The sequence below is a fragment of the Tursiops truncatus genome, chromosome 9, assembly GCF_011762595.2.
Source record: "Tursiops truncatus isolate mTurTru1 chromosome 9, mTurTru1.mat.Y, whole genome shotgun sequence".
In the NCBI taxonomy this organism is placed as follows: domain Eukaryota; kingdom Metazoa; phylum Chordata; class Mammalia; order Artiodactyla; family Delphinidae; genus Tursiops; species Tursiops truncatus.
This window is the reverse complement of record NC_047042.1, coordinates 15,647,336-15,669,498: the sequence shown is the minus strand read 5'-3', so window position 1 is coordinate 15,669,498 and position 22,163 is coordinate 15,647,336. Positions and strand designations below refer to the sequence as shown.

General features: G+C 38.2%; 2 protein-coding genes across 7 annotated transcripts in view; one reads left to right on the top strand and one right to left on the bottom strand.

The window, feature by feature from the left end:
- DLD (dihydrolipoamide dehydrogenase) overlaps positions 1 to 22,163 on the top strand; it is a 50,146-nt gene that overhangs the window by 25,907 nt on the left and 2,076 nt on the right. For 2 of the 6 annotated variants that reach the window (XR_012333883.1, XR_012333881.1), the window contains exons 9-14: positions 1,520 to 1,710; positions 2,368 to 2,538; positions 2,857 to 3,046; positions 3,467 to 3,604; positions 4,504 to 4,593; positions 4,682 to 17,948. Coding sequence is in view for 1 of the 6 variants with exons in the window: in XM_019940636.3 (XP_019796195.2) it covers positions 1,520 to 1,710; positions 2,368 to 2,538; positions 2,857 to 3,046; positions 3,467 to 3,604; positions 4,504 to 4,593; positions 4,682 to 4,747 (846 nt within the window). In the remaining 5 variants the exon portion in view is untranslated. The remainder of the gene's footprint in view (positions 1 to 1,519; positions 1,711 to 2,367; positions 2,539 to 2,856; positions 3,047 to 3,466; positions 3,605 to 4,503; positions 4,594 to 4,681; positions 17,949 to 22,163) is intronic. The other 4 variants (XR_012333880.1, XR_012333879.1, XM_019940636.3 and 1 more) reach the window with 4 other exon arrangements.
- The window catches only part of LAMB1 (laminin subunit beta 1), a 73,637-nt gene continuing 63,659 nt past the window's right edge, over positions 12,186 to 22,163 (bottom strand). Inside the window, exons 27-34 of the mRNA XM_033862883.2 lie at positions 21,883 to 22,124; positions 19,029 to 19,232; positions 18,334 to 18,478; positions 16,695 to 16,902; positions 16,366 to 16,507; positions 14,070 to 14,246; positions 12,646 to 12,805; positions 12,186 to 12,469 (exon numbers count right to left, since the gene is read on the bottom strand). Coding sequence (XP_033718774.1) covers positions 12,333 to 12,469; positions 12,646 to 12,805; positions 14,070 to 14,246; positions 16,366 to 16,507; positions 16,695 to 16,902; positions 18,334 to 18,478; positions 19,029 to 19,232; positions 21,883 to 22,124 — 1,415 coding nt within the window. The 3' untranslated portion in view covers positions 12,186 to 12,332. The remainder of the gene's footprint in view (positions 12,470 to 12,645; positions 12,806 to 14,069; positions 14,247 to 16,365; positions 16,508 to 16,694; positions 16,903 to 18,333; positions 18,479 to 19,028; positions 19,233 to 21,882; positions 22,125 to 22,163) is intronic.

The window sequence follows — 22,163 nt, the reverse complement described above, 5'->3', positions numbered from 1 at the left end:
TTATTTTATTTTTGCCTGCGTTGGGTCTTTGCTGCATGCAAGCTTTCTCTAGTTGCAGTGAGCTGGGGCTGCTCTTCATTGTGGTGTGTGGGCTTTTCATTGCTGTGGCTTCTCTTGTTGCAGAGCATGGGCTCTAGGCGTGTGGGCTTCAGTAGCTGTGGCACACGGGCTCAGTAGCTGTGGCTCGCGGGCTCTAGAGCGCAGGCTCAGCAGTTGTGGTGCACGGGCTTAGTTGCTCTGCCACATGTGGGATCTTCGTGGACCAGGGCTTGAACCTGTGTCCCCTGCCTTGGCAGGTGGATTCTTAACCACTGTGCCACCAGGGAAGCCCCCAGTAGATGGTTTGCAAACATTTCTTCACAGCCTGTGGTTTCTCTTTTTGGGTTCATGATACTATCTTTTGAAGAGAAGTTTTTACTTTTGTTGAAGTCTAATTTATCTTTTTTCTTTTATGGATTGTGCGTTTGGTATTGTAGCTAAGAAATCTTTGCCTACTCAAGGTCACAAAGATTCTCTCCTATATTTCCTTCTAGAAGTTTTATAGCCTTGGGTTTTACATTTAGGTCCATGATTTTGAGTTACCTTTTCATGTATGCTTGTTATTGGATTTTTAGTGTCATTGTATTGCCTCTAGTTAACTCAGCTCTCACCCCAAAAATTCATGAAATTTTAAAAATTAATACATGAACTTAATTTAGTTGGTAAGGTAAACTCTTAAGGTGAATTTTAAATTATGAGATGAATTTAATACAGATTCTTGCAAAGGATATATTCATAGCTTTTCATAGTTTATTTAATGCTGTAAAATTATCTTCATATTGCCAGTTTCATATATAAGTATTCACAAGTTATAACTGATAAAATGTTGTTAAAATATAAAGCCAGCATTTACTTTAAATTATAATTTGAATGAAAATATAAACATTTCTCTGTTGAGAAAATAGAATACGAAATCAGTTTAATATTTTGCAAGCATCAGTAATTAGCAATAAGAGGTTACTTCTTCCCTGTCAAGACCTTCCTTCCCACTGCTGTTCCTCTTTCTGGACCAGTTACCAGCGTATTTCATTCCTTCTCCAAGTCTTTGTGCAAATGGCACTCGCAATGAGGCCTTCCCCTGGCCACACTGTTTAAAATGACAGTCCCTCTCCTTTCAGTAGTCCTGGTTGTACTTCCTGCTTTATTTTTCTCATAGCTCTTTTACTGTCCTCTGCATGAATTTTACTTATTTGTCTCCCCTGTCGGAATTTAAGGTCCCTGAGGGCAGTGTTTTGTTCACTGACGTATGTCTATCACCTAAAATGGTGCCCTAGCATATAGTACGTGCTCAGTACATGTTGAGTTAGTGAATATTAAGTTATATATGTTTGTCACAGTGTTAATTTTGAACCTCAGAGTTTCTAATAGGAACATATTAACACAAGAAAATATCTTACAATAAACTGTTTAAGATCATTTTTTTAAACATTTGCTATAGAAGCCTTTATTTTTATGATTATTGTTTTTTTATTATGTGCAGGGCTCAGTTTGGCAAAGACTTGGTGCAGACGTGACAGCAGTTGAGTTTTTGGGTCATGTTGGTGGAATTGGAATTGATATGGAGATATCTAAAAACTTTCAGCGCATCCTTCAAAAACAAGGATTTAAATTTAAATTGAATACCAAAGTTACTGGTGCTACTAGGAAGCCAGATGGAAAAATTGATGTTTCGTAAGTATGCTACATTTGTTTTTGTTATGATACCCTTCTGTGCGTTTCTTTAAGAAAAACATTGTTTTTAGAATCAGATTCTTCTATAACTTAATACCATTTTACTGTGTAGTATAACTCAGTATTGCTTATCAAGTCAGTCCACTGAAATTCACGATTGCATTGATAGAAAAATGTAGCCAGTGTTCTCATTTGTAATGTACTTTTTCATAGTATACATTCAGAAAACTTTAAACTCTCAACGTTCAGTAAAATTAATTCAGTATTTTTAGACAGATACATGGGGAAATCAGTAATATTACTGATTCAGTTGCTTACTGTGTGCTTGGCATTCTGTTTGTTTAACACTGAAATAACTTGCCTAAGGTCACATAGCTGGTGGGGGCAGAAGCAGTGCTTGAACTTGGATCTGTCGGACTCTAAGACTTAATGTTCTTAAACTGTGTTATACAGCCTGTTGTTGCGAGGTTCTGATGATCGACCTCTAGAGGATATGTACATTTTTCTTTGCCTGACCCTTATGTTTACCTATAATAAAATAAACTTAGACTGTTAGAGGTGTCATTGATACTTGAAAATGTCTGGTCTTAAATTTCCAAGTCTATCAGCTATTCATGTAGATGCGTGTTTAACAGTTATACACTGTTCATTATCTAGTATTGAAGCTGCTTCTGGTGGTAAAGCTGAAGTTATCACTTGTGATGTACTCCTGGTTTGCATTGGCCGACGACCCTTTACTAAGAATTTGGGACTAGAGGAGCTTGGAATTGAGCTGGATCCTAGAGGTAGAATTCCAGTAAATACCAGATTCCAAACTAAAATTCCAAAGTAAGTTGGATACTTACTGCATTTTCAATAATTTTAAGCAACCACTATTTTGAAAATATGCTTTTGTCATGCTTAAAAAGTACCTTGGCTTTGGGGAAGAACAGTAAACTTATAACATGTAAAAGCAAAAGTAATTAATTGAATTTTTTCACTACCCAGAGATTAGAACCTGAACTCACAGATATTTGAAGAGCTGTATTTGATTTATTTTCTTGGTGACTTTATAACTAGAAACGTGTATTTTTGTTACCCTGGTATAACTGTAGATGAGTGTCTGTGATTTCAGAAGTTGACTGTTTCTTTTGATCTCCGTGGCAGTATCTATGCAATCGGCGATGTGGTTGCTGGTCCAATGCTGGCTCACAAAGCAGAGGATGAAGGCATTATCTGTGTTGAAGGGATGGCTGGTGGCGCTGTGCACATTGACTACAATTGTGTACCATCGGTGATTTACACACACCCTGAAGTTGCTTGGGTTGGCAAATCAGAAGAGCAGTTGAAAGAAGAGGTAATTCAGAGTAGTTTTCCTCTAATGTGTGATTTGAGTTGACACCAGTGGTTGAGAATCCTTTCATTATTGCATTAATGCATTTTAATAACTATGTAGAACATTATAGGTAAGTTTGTATAATTTTTACTTTGTGAGTATCTTAAAGGAGATCATTTGGTTGCCTCTATTCAAAAACTACTAATTCCAGAGCTCTTATATTTGGCTTTGAAATATATCCAGGTGGGCTGACATTTGCATTTGCTTGTGTTTGTACCCAAACGGTATTTCAGTAACAAGCCTTTTGGTCTTTCCTTCTATATGCTTTGTGAAGAATTGCCTTCTTGGGATTTATTTTCTGAAGAAATGGTAGACGCTTTCACCAAATGGGAATGAATTTTTTGATACCTTATGTACGTTCTCATTTTCTGCTTCTCACAGGGTATTGAGTACAAAGTTGGGAAATTCCCATTTGCTGCTAACAGCAGAGCTAAGACAAACGCTGACACAGATGGCGTGGTGAAGATACTTGGGCAGAAATCAACAGACAGAGTATTGGGAGCACATATTCTAGGACCAGTGAGTACTGTAAAACCAGAAATCCCACTAGCATTTCTAGAAAGCATTGTTATTTAGTAGATTAATTTAAGACCACCTGGTGTTTACATTCTGCGGTTATTATTTACTAGCCAAAGTTTGAATATGGCTTCTTCATGCATCGTTTCTAGCACTGACATTCTTGCCCATCATATCATCTGCATTCCATGCTGCAACTAAGTTTATCCCTTTAAAACATACACCAGGCCATTTGCCTGCTTAAAACTCTCTAGTGGTCCTTTCTGCTATAGACTTACATGAAAGGCCCCGCTGAATTTGGCCCTGGTTACTTTTCTGACCTCACCTCTTTCCACTCGTCCCCTTTGCTCATTAATTCCCTGTCTTATGGGCCTTCTCTCAATTTCTTCATAGGCTGAGCTTGTTCCCATTTTAAAGCCTTTGTTCTGGAATCCTCTGCCTTCATATCTTTGCATGACTGGCTTACTATTCAGGTCTTAGCTCAGATGTTACCTTCTAAGAGAAGCCTTTCCTGCCACTGCACATGAGGTATGCCCTCCCCTAGGTATCTGGTGCATCAGTAATGATACTAGAACATTTGAGTGCTTCCTCTGTAACAGTTTTTCCTAGATGCATGCATCAGCTTTAGTTTCCATGACCCTGTGAGGTAGGTGGTGGTGTTCCCATTTTTGAGGTGAATAAATGGGCCAAAGCACAGAGTCAGTGAGTGGTTAGGGCAGTAAGTGGTAGGAGTTGAATCCTGGCCATCTCGCTTCAGAGCCCAGGCTCTTAACTTCTGAACTGCTTTTTTTTCTGTTAAGGTTTTTCTGACTGGAGGCAATTAACTGTTCTAATCTCTCGTATTAGAAGGTAGTTGTTTTTGCCACAGAAACAAAATTACTTCTTGGTTTATTATTTTAAAGGGTGCTGGTGAAATGATAAATGAAGCTGCTCTTGCACTGGAATATGGAGCATCCTGTGAAGATATAGCTAGAGTCTGTCATGCACATCCGGTAACAGCATACGCAATTAATGGCTATCTCAAGTTTCTTCTGATTCACAAATACTTGGTTTTTAATTCTAAATTTCTTCCCTTTGCAGACCTTATCAGAAGCTTTTAGAGAAGCAAACCTGGCTGCATCATTTGGGAAATCGATCAACTTTTAAATTAGAAGATTATATTTTTCTGCAATTTCCTGGGAGCTTTTGTAGAGGTAACATTTCTGAACAGGAAATGCTCACAGCTCCAAGAATTTCTAGGACTGAATTATGAAACTTTTGGAAGGTATTTAATAGGTTTGGACAGAATGGAATAATCTCATATCTATATTTTGAATAAATTTAATATTTTACTTCACTGCGTTAATACTGCAGAAAAAAGCTACTTATAGTAGCATCCTGGAAAATTTTCTTCAACCCATATTTTCATGCTGTTTATGAAAGGCTCAACTTCACTGAATTTATGCTAAGTAGCTTTTATCTCGGATACAGGATTTACTTACATGGATGGAGCTGGAGTATGGTATGTGAACAGCTGTGTTTGAAACAAGGTGATCAAGTTATTTTAAACTTAGTTTTCACATTGGAAACAGTCATTAGAATAAGTTAAACATGTATAAACTGAACTGATGTAAATAAAAAATGATGGTCTATCAGGTATTTTAATCCCCAAAGTCTTGGCCGTTAGAGGTAGAATTTGTGTTTAGATTTTTAAGGTTCTAGTGAGGTCTGCAGTCTGAAGTATAGTTATATAGTTGACCAAAGTAAGGCAGTATATATACGAAATTCATATATTAAGTGGAGAAGCAATGTATTCCAGTGGGAAATTAAGATATGGAAATAAACATGTCTTAAATATTCATAGTGGTTATTCTGAGTGGATGTCAAGATGGTCCTAGATTTTTTATGACTACCTCTACCATACATTCTTGTTTATTACTCTTTATTACTGCTTTTATAGGCCTGGATAGATCTTTTTTTCCCACACTGTAGGACAGTATTAAGATATTTAAAAGGTCATTATCCTTTTATCTGTTCTAGTGATACCTACTAAATGTTTAGCATTTATTTTTAGAGAAACAACATAAGGGAATCTTTAATCTCTTGTCTTTTCTGAAGTGGATTGCCAGTGTATCCTGGCTGGGTAAAATCGACTGTTTCTTTAAAGAGTGCTATAAAATTATATTTATTGATAAATATTTAAAATGGCTGTTTCTTAAAACACTTAAATAACAAAGTGTTGAATACTAAATAGACTTTATTATAACTAAATTTAAGAATCATTTCAGATTCATTCATTGTATTTGATATAGCATAAATTTCTAAAGAAAGTAAATGAAGGAACTGAAATATGCAAACCAGATATTCACTTGATTGCAATTTAAAGGTTATATATCGTCTTAAGGAAAGTTTGGAGAATGTAATTTATGAGCAGAAAAGCTGTATGGAATAAGAAATCATCAGTTGATCCATAGATAAAAGGAAAATGTTTTGTAGCCTTCAGGTTTTTATTGATTTACATGTAGGTCACATTTTCCTTTTACTTCACACGTCCAGTGCTCTTGAATTGTATTATGGTCATTATAAATGGATACATTGTAAAGACTGGATTCTGTTACATACCTCTGAAAAATTCTGAATTTTTTAGTGGGCAGTTAACTTGGTTAAACTCCAAACTCTTGTCTTTGTGCGTGCGTGTGTGTGTAGGGGGAGGGCGGGTGGACAGCTGAAATCTCTACGCAGTTGTTTTAGCTTTACCTGGGCTATCTGAAGTTTGTGCCATGCACATAAACTTCACAGGTCAGCTAGAGATTGGACAAGGGATATGCAGAATTTATACCTCTTTTCTGGGGTTCCTCCCCTCATATTTCAGTTGCTCTTGGTTACCCCAAACTCTGTCCTCTGATTCCTTAACCAGTAAAACTCGGCTTCTCTTCAAGTTGCCACTTGGGACCTCCTCTCAGTGAAAAGCTATTAAAAATGGAAATCTCACGCAAGGCTGTTATTTGAGTGCAACGTGCACCCCCCTCTTCTGCCTACTTCTGGTTGTTGTCCAGTACCTTTACTTTTGAAAAATATATTTTATTCAGAGTTTTCAGTTGTTATCTGTAGGAGTGGTGGTCTGATATGTGCTATTTGCCATTATTGGTAATGAACTCGGCATCTTTTTAAAATCTGAAATCCCAATATTATGTGAAGTGCTAATTTATTTAAACCTCAAACATGTCCTCTACTCTAGGTACAAAGATTCTGATGAGGGAATAGTGAAATGTAATTTAATACAAAGTCCTAGCTATAGAGACACAAAAGAATAGTTAAGTGCAACTTTAAGGATTCCCTTTCACTGTGAGAATGGGAATATATGTGGTTGGGAATGAAGTCCTAGGTATAAGACAAATTTTTAATGTTCGCTTATTGTTATTAAGTTCTGAGTATTCCTTGGCTTGTGAAGGGTGGGGCTATTAGTTGTCCAATTCATTGAGCTGATTGAAATTACTAATTTTAAAGTGCGACTTTTAGTTGTTTAGCTGAAAAGCAATGAGGGGTAGTGAAGGTTTCTACCTCTGCTTAATTGTAAGTAAAATACTTATAATCAAGGGGAAAAAAAAAGACTTAGTTGCCCTGGTAGATGAGGAGGTACAGCCACCTTGCTAGCTATTAGAACTCCTGTCTAAATAAAAGTGACAACTGTGTGGAACCAGAGGGAAATTGCCTTATTATTGAGATTACAGCCATTAACATAACTTTTGTTCAGGCCCAGCTTCAAATGCAGCTGTGTTGTATGTGTGGGTTGTTGTTACATGGTACAGAGTAGCCTTTTCTCTAAGAAGAATGTGTGCAAAAACCACTTAAGACCTGGCCTGTTTCCAGCCAACTCAGCTATAAAGTCGACAAAGGCTTGGCAGTTGTATTCCAGCTATTTTCTTTATCCTGTGGAGTAACAGTTATCTGATTGTGAAATCAAATAAAATTCAGTGTAAAATCTGAGAAATTATAGCATCCTTCTGTACTTTGAGTAGCACTGCTCACTGTGCACAAGCAGTAATATCCCCAAACTTTGGCTTAACTTAATTTAAACGTTCCCCTCAGCAGCCCTAGCCCTGTTTTATGTGGCAATACTCGTATTTTTTTAAATTTTATTGGAATATAGTTGATACAGTGTTGTTAATTTCTTCTGTACAGCAAAGTGACTGAGTTCTACATATATATATATATTCCTTTTTTATATTCTTTTCCATTATGGTTTGTCACAGAATATTGAATATAGTTCCCTGTGCTACACAGTATGACCTTGTTAATCCATCCTGTATATAATAGTTTGCCTCTGCTAATCTCAGACTTCCATTCCTTCCCACCCATACGCCCCCTCCCCCTTGTAGTTGATCTGTGAGTCTGTTTATGTTTCAGCATAGGTTCCTGTGTCATATTTTAGATTCCACGTGTAAGTGGTATCATATGGTACTTGTCTTTCTGATTTATTTCAGTTAGTATGATAATCTTTAGGTCCATCCATGTTGCTACAAATGGCATTATTTCGTTATTATTTATGGCTGAGTAGTATTCCATTGTACATATGTACCACATCTTTATCCATTCATCTGTCAATGGATGTTTAGGTTGCTTCCATGTCTTGGCTATTATGAATAGTGCTGCTGTGAACATTGAGGTGCATGTATCTTTTCAAATTATAGTTTTGTCTGGGTATACCCAGGAGTGGGATTGCTGGATCACATGGTAATTCTATTTTTAGTTGTTTGAGGAACCTCCATACCGTTTTCCATAGTGGCTGCACCAGCTTACACTCCCACCAACGGTGTAAGAGGGTTCCCCTTTCTCCACAGTCTATCCAGAATTTGTTATTTATAAACTTTTTAATGATGGCCATTCTGACTGGTGTGAGGTGGGGTACCTCATTGTACTTTTGAGTTGCGTTTCTCTAATAATTAGTGATGTTGAGCATCTTTTCATTTGCCCATCGGCTATCTGTATGTCTTCTTTGGAGAAATGTCTGCTTAGGTCTTACCATTTTTCGATTGGGTTGTTTTTTGTCATTGAGTTATATGAGCTGTTTGTATATTTTGGAAATTAAGCCCTTGTCAGTCACATGGTTTGCAAGTATTTTCTCCTGTTCTGTAGCTTGTCTTTTCGTTTTGTTTATGGTTTCCTTTGCTGTGCAAAAGCTTGTAAGTTTGATTGGGTTCATTTGTTTTTGTTTTTATTTGTATTGGCTTGGGAGACTGACCTAAGAAAACATTGGTACGATTTACGTTTTGCCTCTGATCTCTTCTAGGAGTTTTATGGCATCTTATGTTTAAGTCCTTAAGCTATTTTGAGTTTATTTTTGTGCATAGTGTGAGGGCGTGTTCTAACTTCATTGATTTATATGCAGCTGTCCAGCTTTCCCAGCACCACTTGCTGAAGAGACTGTCTTCTTCCCATTTTACATTTTTGTCTCCTTTGTCAAAGATTAATTGACCATAGGTGTGTGGTTTTTTTTTCTGGGCTCTTTATTCTGTTCCATTGATCTGTATGTCTGTGTTTGTGGCGGGTTTTGCCTCCAGCTTTTTTCTTCAGGATTGCTTTGGCAATTCTGGGCCTTTTATGGTTCCACATAAATTTTAGGAGTATTTGTTCTAGGATCACACTAAATCTGTAGATTGCTTTGGGTAGTATTGCCATTTTAACAATATTCTTACAGTCCAAGAGCATGGGATATCTTTCCATTTCTTTGAATCATCTTTAATTTCCTTTATTAATGTTTTGTAGTTCTCAACATATGTCTTTTCACTTCCTTGGTGAGGTTTATTCCTAGGTGGGTTTTTTGTGGTTTTTTTTTTTTTGATGATTTTAAAAGGATAGTTTGTTTACATTCCTTTTCTGATATTTCATTGTTAGTGTAAAGAAATACAACTGATTTCTATATGTTAATCTTGTATCTGCCTACTTTACTGAATTCGTTTATCAGTTCTAGTAGTTTTTGTGTGAAGTCTTTATAGGGTTTTCTATTGGGTTGGCCAAAACGTTCGTTTGGGTTTTTCTGTAAGATCTTACGGAAAACCTGTACAAATGTTTTGGCCAACCCAATATATATAGTATCATGTCACCTGCATATAAAACAATTTTACCTCTTCCCTACCAATTTGGATACTTTTTATTTTTTTCTTGTCTGATTGATGTGGCTAGGATTTCAATACTATGTTGAAGAAAATTGGTAAGAGTGGGCATCCTTGTCTTGTTCCAGATTTCAGTCGGAAACCTTTCAGCTTTTCACAGTTGAGTATTATATTGGCTGTGGGTTTGTCATCAATAGCTTTTATTATGTTGAGATATGTTCCCTCTGTGCCCAGTTTTATAAGGGTTTTTTAATCATGAATGGATGTTGAATTTTATGAAGTGCTTTTTCTGAACCTATTGAATGATCATGTGGTTTTTGACCTTTCTTTTGTTGATGTGGTGTCACACTGATTGATTTGCATATGTTTAACCATCCTTGTGACCCTGTGAATCCAACTTGGTTGTGTTGTATGACCTTTTTGTGTGTTGTTGGATTTGGTTTGCTAATATTTGGTTGAGGATTTTGATGTCATAATCAAAGATACTGGCCTGTAACTTTATTTTTTGGTAGTTTCTTTGGTTTTGGTATCAGGGTGATGGTGGCTTCATAGCAAGTCTTTAAGAGTGTTCCTTCCTCTTCAGTCGTTTTGGAAGTGTTTGAGAAGGATCAGTATAAGTTCTTCTTTGTATGTTTGGTAGAATTTCCCAGTGAAGCCATCTGCTCCTGGACTTTTGTTTGTAGGGAGGTTTTTTTTTGAAAAAATTACAGATTCTACTTCGTTTCCAGTGATTGGTCTTTTTTTTTTTTTGGTGTATGTTGACTTACAGTGTTGTTAGTTTCTGCTGTACAGCAAAGTGAATCAGTTACACATATATCCACTCTATTTTAGATTCTTTTCCCATATAGGTCATTACGGAGTATTAGGTAGAGTTCCCTGTGCTATACAGTAGGTCCTTATTAGTTATCTATCTCATATATAGTAATGTGTATATGTCAATCCCAGTCTCCCAATTTATCCTCCCCCCATCCCCCCTAGTAACCATAAATTTGTTTTTTATATCTGTGACTGTTTCTGTTTTGTAGATAAGTTCATTTGTACCTTTTTTGTTAGATTCCCCATATAAGTGATATCATATGATATTTTTCTCTAACTTACTTCCCTCAGTATGACAATCTGGTCCATCCATGTTACTGCAGATATCATTATTTCATATTTTATGGCTGAGTAATATTCCATTGTATGTACCACATCTTCTTTATCCATTCCTCTGTCAGTGGGCATTTAGGTTGCTTCCATGCTCTGCAGTGAACACTGGGGTGCATATATCTTTTCTAAGTATGGTTTTGTCCTCTATTCCTTCTTGATTCAGTTTTGGTGGGCTGTTTCTAGAAGTCCATTTCTCTAGGTTGTCAAATTTGTTGGCATATAATTGTTCATAGTATTCTCTTATGGTTTTTTGTGGTATCAGTTGTGATTTCGCCTCTTTCATTTCTTATTATTTCTTGTGTCTTTTCTTCTTGGTTGTGATTTCTCCTCTTTCATTTCTTATTATTTCTTGTGTCTTTTCTTCTTGGTGAGCCTGGCCAGAGGTTTGTCAATTTTGTTTAATTACCCTTTCCAAGAACCTGCTCTTGGTTTTATTGATTTTTTTTTTCTTTTAATCTCTGTTTCCTTCCTGGTCTTCATTATCTCCTTCCTTCTGCTGACTTTGGTTGTTCTTCTCTTCCTAATTGTTTTAGGTGGTGGGTTAGGTTGAGTTTTGTTTCTTAGATAGAAAGGCCTGGGTTGCTATGAACTTCCCTATAAGAACTGCCTTTGGTGCATCCCATAGATTTTGTATGGTTGTTTTCTCATTGTCATTTGCCATGAGGTATTTTTCAATTTCTTCTTTGATTTTATTGTTGACCCATTGGTTTGTCAGTAGCAAGGTGCTTAATCTCCCTGTAATTTTTTTTTCTGTGGTTGATTTCGAGTTTCATGCCAGTGTGGTCAGAAAAGATACTTGAAATAATTTCTATACTCTTAAATTTGTTGAGGCTTGTTTTGTGCCCTAGTACGTGGTCAATCATAGAGAATGTTCCATGTGCACTTGAATGTGTAGTTTGCTTTTTGGGGGGATGTAATGTCCTGAAGATATCAATTAAGTCTAACTGTTCTCTTGTTAGGTAGCAATAGGTAGTCACAATGCCCTAAAAGTTGCTTTTGTTGTTCTCTTGCCTAGAGCAAGGAATACTTAGAGGAGTTTTTGGAGATTGGAGCAACTGAGCAGTCAGGGAAATGGTGAACGTAGCTCAGGCTACTTCCTTCCTCTTTAATCTCCACCTGGGAATCCAACTGGAAGGTGATTTTAGGGGTGAATTTGTAGAGGATATTGACCCAAACAGATGACTGATATTTGTTTATAGACATAAGAAAAATTAGCATCTCTATGAAGGCAATCAGCTTGCTTTTAAATCCATCTTTACAATGAAAATACATTCTTTGTTAAAGGGATTCATGAATGCTTAAATCAGGAAAAGTAACAATGAGTTTAAGAATTATTCCGAATATATATTTATATAAAAGCACTGTACTTTATTTAGCTCCATACAAAAAATGTGGTGATTAAAAACATTAAGAGTCAGTTTTTACCATGTAGTGATTTTGCTTTGGTCACACACCATAGCCATCTTTTACTTATAGCTCCTCCTCCTCTGTTACAAGCAGGTGCTGTAAACAGCCACTTTCTGGCTTATATCTTTTAGGAGTGAACGGACTTCTCCTTCCAGTCTTACTAATTCTTGAGCTTTGTCTTCTAGATATTTTTGATTGTCCTCATATTTTCTTTCTAGATCTGTGGGAGATGAAAAGGTCTGAGCAGTTACACTACTATGATGATCTCAAAATCAAATACTGATCCTTTTTGCCTAAAGGCTCTATTTAAGTACCTAAGACAGAATGAATAGATGTTTACCATTTAAATAAACTAAAAAATCATGAGTCTTAAGTGAAAGAAAAAAAAATCTATACCTTTCAGGAGTTGCAGCTTGCTGTTTGCTTGAGCCAAAAGTGTTTTTGCTTCGTTTTGTAGCAGTTCAGCTTTCCTTCTGGCATCAGCTGACTCTTCAGTTTTTTGGGCAATTATATTTTCCACTTTCTTGTACTTTTCATCAAGTTCACCGTCCAGAGTCTGCAGTTCCACATTTCAGCACAAAGAGGTAATAGCATCAGCAGTTATATTTAAGACTGGTAAACGGTGGCAAGCTTGGATGAGATTAACTTGCATGGCAAGCAGTCTGAATTAAAGGCCATGACCAAGGGTACTCAGGCTTCAAGCTCCCCAGTAGTAAATAACTGAAAACATTAACTTGAAACAGTGGAATTAGATACAACGTTGACATGAGTTTTTTAAATGAAAGATCTTAAAGACATGTTGTGGTAGGTCTTTGCAGATTAGTACTTTTCTGTGGAGATGTCGTAGGAGAATGCATGGAGGGAGAGTTTGAGAAATAGGGTTTCTCAGAGGTAGGTTTGCCGAGATCCAAATTTAGAGATCAAAAGAAGCCAAAAAAAAAAAAAAAATGGTAAGACCATCTTGATTGTGACTAATTTAGGGTTGATAGAGACATGCTATCAGGAAAATCAGAGGGAAAAGGCAGATTTAAAAAGGGAGGGAGGGCAAGATTGTAGCACAAGTGGGGTTAATGGGGGGTTGCAAAGATGGTTGTGAGGAATTTCATGTCAAGGGGTTTTCTTATTTCTAGTGAAATTTAATATTGATGCAAAGTGTTCTATAAGAAGACTACTTGGGAGATTTACGCTCTCAGACCTGTAGGAACCTAGACCAGAATGAAAAAAGACAGATAGGGCAGTAAACTTACTTGTTCTCTTCCCCAAACCACAGGTGTAGGGAAGTCACCTGTATGTAATGCCTAAAAGCTAGTCGCTTCTAGGAAAATCTCGACTTCATGTCAATTATAGCACCCTACTATTCGTTTCAACACTGCTCTGAAAAGTTTAAAAAGGTTTCTTTAAATATTTGCTTACAGAAATTTAGAAATGTGTCTCAATGATTACTTGGCTTGTAGTGAGAAATTTAAGCTTGAGACTTTCCTCTGCAAAATATAGTATCGTCCACTGAGAAGAGGTGGTTAATTCCCGATGAGCACAGAAGAAGTGAGGTAAGGGTTCCCTACTGGCTGTTGTCTGTTAGGAATTCTTTAAGCAGTTCTACGCTGCTTTGAAAGATTTCTCAAAGGGCCAGGTAATTTACTGTTTGCCATAAAGGTCTTCCACAAGCTCAATAATAACCCTTATCCAAGTTTGGATTTGAGGGCCTACACGTGTATGGATACATTTATATATCTGAAGACTGCTCTTTCAAAACAGGTCACTTGGAGGAGACTAGTTGCTCCTTTATCCACATAGCTGTGAAGTTCCAAAGATTTACTTACCTTCTTAACATCTTCTGCGCTTTGTTTCACAGTATATACTACTTTTTCAATATATTCTGCCTCCCCAGAGTTCTGGGCAGCTTTCCGCTTAAGTTCTTCCACGTTTCTCTCTAGCTCGCTGAGGCGCTGGGAGGCATTGAACAAGGTTTCCTCGGAAGCTGCTGTTTCAGACTCGATCTAAAAGCGTCATCATTCAGCAAGCCATTAATTCAAGAAGTGATAGCAAGTGCTATGACTACAGTGTAGAGGAAGATTTAAAAAGCTGCTATGACATTGCTCTAGAACAAAAGAAATTTCAAGAAAGCTTATATAAAGTGCCCAAGTTTAAAATAGTCTCTGTTCTTTCACTACTTCTGCTGGTCTAGGCCGAAATTTTTGTAAAATTTTTCGTTACTGAACCACCTCCAGGCAGCTTGATGTGTTGAGAAAGCACTTTAAGAACTTGCCTAGTGTTCACAAAGCAGCGGATGTGAGTAGAGGGATATCCACACAACTTTCTGAAGTATTATGGGTGGAAAAATTGTAACTTCCAGTCAATTTTAATTTTTTTCTATCAACTGTAAATGTTAAACTCTAGTAGCATAATACTTCAGAAACGACATGGAAATCAGGAATGTTAAAACTCTGAAAAGTTACTATAGGATTGTGAGATGGCATAGGTCTGGGAATGTTATAACTGGAAGCTATAAGTGCTCAAAGTTTTAACTGGACGCTATAAGTGCTCAAAATTATTTAGGGAAAAAGTATCTTATCTGTGCAACTGGTGAGGGTCCACGTTGGCTCTCATTTCAAAGTAATTAGTAACCGTTGTTTTTAAAGCTAGCCAAAGTAAGCCTGAACCATAACAGAAGAACCAGTTTCACTGAGCACCTAATTTTTCTGAAAAATGATCTTCAAGGCTGGGTCTATTCCACAGAATTACTCTGAATAACAATGTCGTAACTAATGGGTCAGTATATGCATATTAGTTAACTTAGAAAACAATTCTTAGGGACTATTCTTACAAGATAACCCTTACAGTTTTAAGTAGGCGAATAGTTCGTGACAAGCTTTCGTTAGTGTGGTTTAGGTAAAGGCTCTATTTTTTTTTACTGTTAACCTGAAACACTTCTGCCCACCATTATTAACAACAAGCCAGGTATCACACCTACAGTTTGATTAATAGTTTCCATTTTGCTTTTCAAAACAGTCATTTTTTTAAAAAGTCACTTATTAACATGTTAACAACACACTGACAAATTTGAAACTCCTACAGGTAGAAAAAACAGTAATTGAAAGGGTTAGAATGTAGTCTGGTGGGAAAACATAATTTTTCTAAACTTGAACACGTAGCCTGAAGAAAGGGCCTTAAATTGCTCATAATGTAAGAAAGTGGCTTGGGAACGGTCCGGCTTCATTCTACTGAGAGTAAGGGAATACGGGAAGATGGGCTTTTATCAACTACTGGTAGGGAAAGCAGGCTGAAAAGGCATTTCCCAAGATTTTAAACATTAGGGGTCGTTGGCTTGAGAAGGGGGATAGCAGCAAGTAATAAGAGCATCTAACTTCAAAGTGTATTCTGAGAACATAAGGAGGAGTTAAACGAGTCATCCGTTTTCTTTACCCTGAACTTTCCTAAGATTGGAAGGAAAAATTTGCCTCTAGAACTGATTTTTGAAAAATGAAAGAATAAAACAATTAGTTTGCATTACTTTTAAGAGAGAAGTGTTTAGAATAAAGCACTAAATCCATGTGAAAAGTTCTTAGTGTCTCTAGGGTATTTTGCTTATAGATTTCCCATGCATTCTGAACAAAACAGATTGTTTAGCTGTAAGAGCTCTATTAGGTTCCTCTAAAACTGGGTGTTAGCAGCAGACATTTTGTGAATGATCACCTCATAAATCTTGAGGCACCGGTCTTACATGCAGTTGCTTTTGGGCTGCAAAACCTTGCTCTGTTCGTCCTCTCTCTCCAGCCAGAGATGGTCTAAAACTGGATAAGAGTAAGAGTGTGCTTCATACTAAATAAAATCTGTGTGATTCCTTGAAGGAACAGGAAACTCTTTTATCTTTCTTAGGCTTTCTGTGGGCATGAAAATGAGAGGGGGTTTAATGTTTCTCTTTAGAGTCCTTTTTCTTCCTTGAAAATGACACTTTAGCACCTTGTGCGATGGGAGTAGTTTAGATTTACTGAAAGGACTCCTTTAGTGTTCAATTGTAAGAATTTCCATAGATAACTGTCAAATGCGCTTCTTTTCTGATAAGAGTATATGCGCCTGTATTTTCTCCCACACGTAATAATGATTGCAATGTCTTACTGAAGTTAGCAGGTTCTGGGTTCCTTGGATGTCTTCATCTGCTTGTTTAATTGCCTTCTCTGCTGCAATCTGGGCCTTTTCTGCTTCTTCCAGAGCTTCCTTTACCATGTCTGCAGTGACTTTAACATCTGTTGCACTGTTGCTGAGTAAAAGAATGAGACAATGTATTATATGTGAACATGAAAAAAGTACTTCCTCGCAGAAGAGAGCATTTCTTTTAAAGAAAAGCCTTCCTGAAATGACCCTGAGAGACTCACGTGGAGAAATACTTTATTCAATGCTAGATATACAAAGCCCCCCCTAAATGCCATAATACTGTCTTCAGATACCTGGCTCTTTGAGCTTCTTCTAACAACATCTCAGCTCTGGCAATGTCAGCAGCACTCTGCTGTAGAATAACCTCTACTTGAGAAAGGCTTTCAACTCGTTCACGAATATCTTCTGTCAAGTTCTGTAACTGCTGTGGGGTGCTAGGCATTTCCATTTTCAGTACTTCATTAGCAACTGCTTCAATGCTGTCCAGGTCAGCACTATCCTCTGTTAAAAGCAAAGATATTCCCGTGAGGAGGTGAAAATCATACATGGTTCACTCATTCAACCACTTACTGGTCATCTACTATGTGATCAGCATGGTGGGGTTACACCAAGACAAAGGTACTTCCTATCTAAGAGTTTTTTTAATCTAGGTTGGGGAGATGAGACCTACACACAGGAACAGTATTGCAGACAGTGCGTACTACTGGAGTTGGTTGTAGGCTGGGGTCATTGGGTAAAACTGTGGAGGGTGAGGAACTGATCAGGTTTTGAAGGATAACAGGATTTGAGAGAAGAAAGAACATCTCTGGCTGGAGAGGCAGGATGGGCAGAGCAAGTTATGTGGAAGTTGAGTGAAGCGACTGGTTTCCGATTGTAGAAAACGATACAGGCCAGGGTAAAAAAGCTGGGTCTTGATCCTAAAGGGCAATGAACTTTCAGTTGAGGTTGAAAAATTAGGTAGGAAACTACTGTGAATGCAGATGTAAGTGTTGAAATTCCTAATAAATTATCGGGATTCAGGAAACGACAGAAAGGGAGAAAATCCCATCAGAAGCAAGAGAATCAGGATAGTTGCCTTATCAAAGAAGGCCAGGGAGTTTCAAATGTCAAATGTAAAAAAGAGGTCAAAAAAATACTGGAGTTTAAACTTTAAATATGTCATTGATATTTAAGGCTTTTTTTCCCTTCTTATAAACTGTGAAAGAACAGAACATAAAAATGGAGCCTAAGGGTTTAAGCACAGGATAATATGTGAATATTCCATAAGATATCCTTAGCAAACTGAGAACAAAGCTGAGATGCTTAAAATGACAGTACAGAAAGATGAGAAGTGCATGGATCCTAGAACGATGGAGCTATTCTACTATTGAACTTACTGTGTGTTATAATATACATCCCTTTTTTGATTAAGTCCATTTCAGTTGAGAGTTTTCTTTAACTTGCAGCCAAAACTATCCTGAGTGGTAACACTCAAACTGTGACCTGCAACATTTGTGAGCTGGACCACAAATCCCAGAGATTTTCTATTTCTGTACAGAACACTTAAGGTATAGAGCTCTGTAACTATAATATCCTATAAATAATAGGATTACAAAGCTTTAGGGACAATGTCAACAAAGCTCTACTTTGAATTAAGGTTCTTATGACACATTATATGTAATCTCTAACACAAATTTCAACACAAATTTCAAATTTAGTTCTCATAGTGTATGTTTGACTTCTTGATTTGTTACGTGGGTATCACATCAGGTGTGTTCTGTTTCAGCATAAGTTAGAGGTTATTTACATATACATTTAAAAATTTGGAAGTATTTTATTCCCTGCAAGAATTTTTTATCTACAAGGCAGATTTGAATTATGGCCTCTCAAACACTCTTAAAAAATTGTTGGACAGAAAGAAATGTCTAAAAGTAGAATGAAAAAGTTCCTTACGGGTCAAAAAGTTCCTGATTTGCTTGATCAGATTTCTCAGATCCTCATTGCTCTTGTCCACTTTTTCTTTGGTAGCGTTGGTTTTCAACAGAACAGCTTGAGCATTCTGTTTTGCCTCATCTGCCCTCAGTTTTGCTTCAGAGACCTATGTATGGGGAATAAAATACATGGTCCAGAAATGATGTCGAAAAACTTTTTAGAAACAAACATCTCCCCTTCAACCATATTATATTCTTGTATAGACAAAGTATTCACTATACCAGTTCCTATACAACAGTCTTAAATAGCTAGGGCTAGCATATAAAATTTTTTTCTAGTTGTTTTTAATTCCTCCAAAACATTTGGTGGTGTAGATGTTCGTTAGTCTTGTTCTCAGGTACCAGCCTACATACTTCAGTTAACAGGAAGTTAATACTTCATGTCACTTCGGAAGAATAAAGGCTCAATTGAAATAACAGCTGGAGGTATTCATAACCCTGGACCCATAGTTAATACATGGTTATTTCAATTTATTGTGAGAAGCAAGTAGATTCTTAAACCATCCATGAATAAAAACTTCCTCCTCTCTTTCCCTGACCTCACAAAAACTTAGGCCTTTTCGTTTTAGTCAGCATTTGGAATTGACTTGGCCCATTCAGATCCTCCAGTCCATAACGGAAAGGAAACAAACAAAAACAGCCCATCCGTTGAATTACCATCTTGGAGAGCCGTTCCACCTCAGCCAGGGCACTCAGGACATCTCGGTCAAAGTCCATGGCTTTCTGCCAGGCGCCGTGTGCGACAGCGACCAGCCCGCCACAGCCGGGCCCCCCACACTGCTTCTGTCCTTCGTCAGTTCTGCAGTTTGGGCTGCCACATTCGGTCTCGGAACAGGAAGCTCCCGGAGGTGTTCCACACGTCTGCAGCGAGCCAAGGAACAAGCACGGGGTGCAGTGAGTCCGCTGCAGCCAACAGCTGTGCAGAGCCTGGGTGGCCCCAGAGAGCGTGTAGGTGGTCCTCAGCGAGGGTGCTTGAAAACAGTATTCAGGATAGAGCGGAGCAAAGAGCTCAGGGCTGAGCTAACCTGCTTAGTTCCAAGGAAACGATGATTTACAGCCCTGCATCAGTACCTTCTGCCCTAATGAACTGCAATGCTATATGGGTTCTGTGCAGGGTGCAAATGTTATCTGCTCCATCAGGCTGCAGCCAGCCCATATGAAAGTCAAAGAATGTGTCCCGTCCCCTTTCTCCTAACTGGTAGGATTTACCAAAAAAAAAAAAAAAGAGTATTGAGAACCTTCTTTAGACTTAGCACCCTGTTAACTGTTCTGGTGAAAAGGGTGATATAAAAGGCCCATTATCGGGCCTTTTAGTAATTTCCCATCTAGTAAGGAAGACAGATCTTTCTAGGTAAAACGGCCAAGAACAGGTCAGATGCTGCAAGTGCGAAGGAAAGCAGGCAAAGCAGAGACCACTGAGTATTACTGTAGTTTGGGAAGGAGTATTGGCTGGTGGGATCTGTGCAGGGGAAGTGGGGGAACATTCCACAGGGGAGAGGAACAGAGAAGACAAAGGTACGGGTGTAACTTTCCAAATAACCTCCCAACGGCCCTGCCAGACTCCTCCTTTCTTATCTACCAGAAACTTCCAAAGACCAGGGCTTGGTTGTAGAATATACACAGCAAATTACAAGATTGCTATATGATGGAAAAGGCTGAGCAGGAAGAAAAATTACATTTAGAGCTATCTATCCTTTTGTGGAAAATGGTCACATTGAAAAGAGGCAAAAGCTATATATACTACAGTGAAAAACAGTTAACAGGATACTCCCAAACAAGTACTCCTTTTAATAAGTAAAAGAGTAGTTTTTGAATAAATACAGTCAACTGTTTAACCTAATAGTTTTGTAATAATTATAATCCCATTATATCTCAAAATAATAAATAGTCATTAATGTGTCTGGTTTACAGCACATAAAAAGCTTCAGAAAATAACATTTATTCCGCATGCTGTACAAGAACATGAGCCTTAATCAAGAAGAGATGCTTTCTAAAAACTATCTGGCAGCACACTAGAAGATCTGTTTTGTTTTAGCAGCCTGGCAGGCTTAAAAAAAAAACCAGCATGGGTCTTCTAACTAAATATACACAAAGACAAGAACCAAAGGTACTTGAAAAACACAAAGGAGCAAAAATTTTTCTACACGATAAGTGGTGGTATGGACTCTATAAAGGGAACTCTCGCAGGATCATTAACACACGAACAGAGTGGGAGATGGAAGGAGCGTAGGCTGTTCCTAGGCCAGGCCCCTGACGGAAAGCAGGCCCAGGGCAGGGCTCCTGCTCCTGTGGCCAGAGGCATCTGCTGCAGCCCCCCCTCCCCCCAGACACCCTCTGCCGCAGAGCAAACATCCTTTAGCATGCTTGTCTGCTTTTCATTTTAGTTTGGAGAGATTCTGTTTGTGATGACTAGTTTTTAATTAGAATTTATATGGAAAGAGCCAATATACCGAAGGAAGGAAGGAAGATTTGGCATTTCACGCTCGCCTGTGATGGCTTTGTCTCAGGTGCGATTACACATTGATCTAGGCCTCTTTCTCTATTAGAGAAATGGTGACAGGAGATCTCCTAACTCCCTATTTCCATTAGATGCCATCAAGTTTCCTAAGATAATGAAAATATAACCTTGTAGGCATTAATTAGAAAGCACAGTGTGTTTTTGTCTATTTCGGAGAGGGGGTGGGGGGGGGGGAGAAGGCTGAGAGGGCGGGGGACTGTTACTAAGACAAAATTGTAGCGAAGCCTGAACTCAGCTTCCTAGGAACCCACCTTCCCCCTTGTACTGACCCTCTGTTCTAAGGTAAGAGAGCAGAAGCCTTATAAAATAAAGGTACAGTATATAAAAACATCCTCCAGAGTCTCTCGGACGGGTGCTCTTCCATGAAAAACAATAGGGGAGCAAGAGGAAGAAACAGGCTTAGTTTGGCTTTTGTTTTTGGCTTTCTGCCTGATTTTCATTGAACTCGCTACTCAGTTTCATTTGGCTTCAGAATTACTTTTTAAAAGCTTCCGGGAAATGAATCCACTTCCTAGGCTGGTCTTCACTAGGTGAAGTTACTGGCACAAGGGAGCATTTTAACACCCACCCACCCATGAAAAAAAATTCTTTAGCGCCCTTTAATTTTTTTAAGAAGTCTCTCCCAGAATGATTCTCGATTGCTCCCCTGAGATGAAGTTTGCACTTCAAATCAGAACAAAGTAAAAAATGTCCACAGTATAAAAAGGATCCAGTTTAGATAAGGCAGTGACTCAATTCAGCAGCCTGGGGATAGTAGTCCTGATTCTTGGTTGTACCACAGAGAAACCTCTAGGAGAGAGGAAGGTTGGAAACCCACACACTGTTGTGTTTAATCTGGCTTGGTCACTGGATACCCCAGACTGTGGGCCAGAGACTGAGCCGCGGGGTTTCCCTCCTGCTGACTCATTTGCAAAGTGGACAATGTTAAAGACAAAGCAGGGTGTTTTTTCTCCTGAAGCATGGCAGCCTTGAGGCCAAACCCTCAAACCTTACCATTTCGGCAGCAGCTGAAAGGTCAAGACTTTGTAGTTTGCCTGCCAGTTCATCCAGAAGGCGGGCCTGCTCCTCCTGTTTTTCCCTGAACTGGGACTCTCGCTCCAACATCAAGTCTTCCACTCTGTCCCGAGTGCGGGCCGACTGCTCCACGGGGCCACTGGAATCTGTGGTGGAGGCGTTCACACGCTCCTCTGCCTCGAGAGACATCTGGAAATACTTGGTGATGCTGTCCAAGGCGCCTAGGGCATGAAATGAAATTGCCCATAGTTAATCCCCTT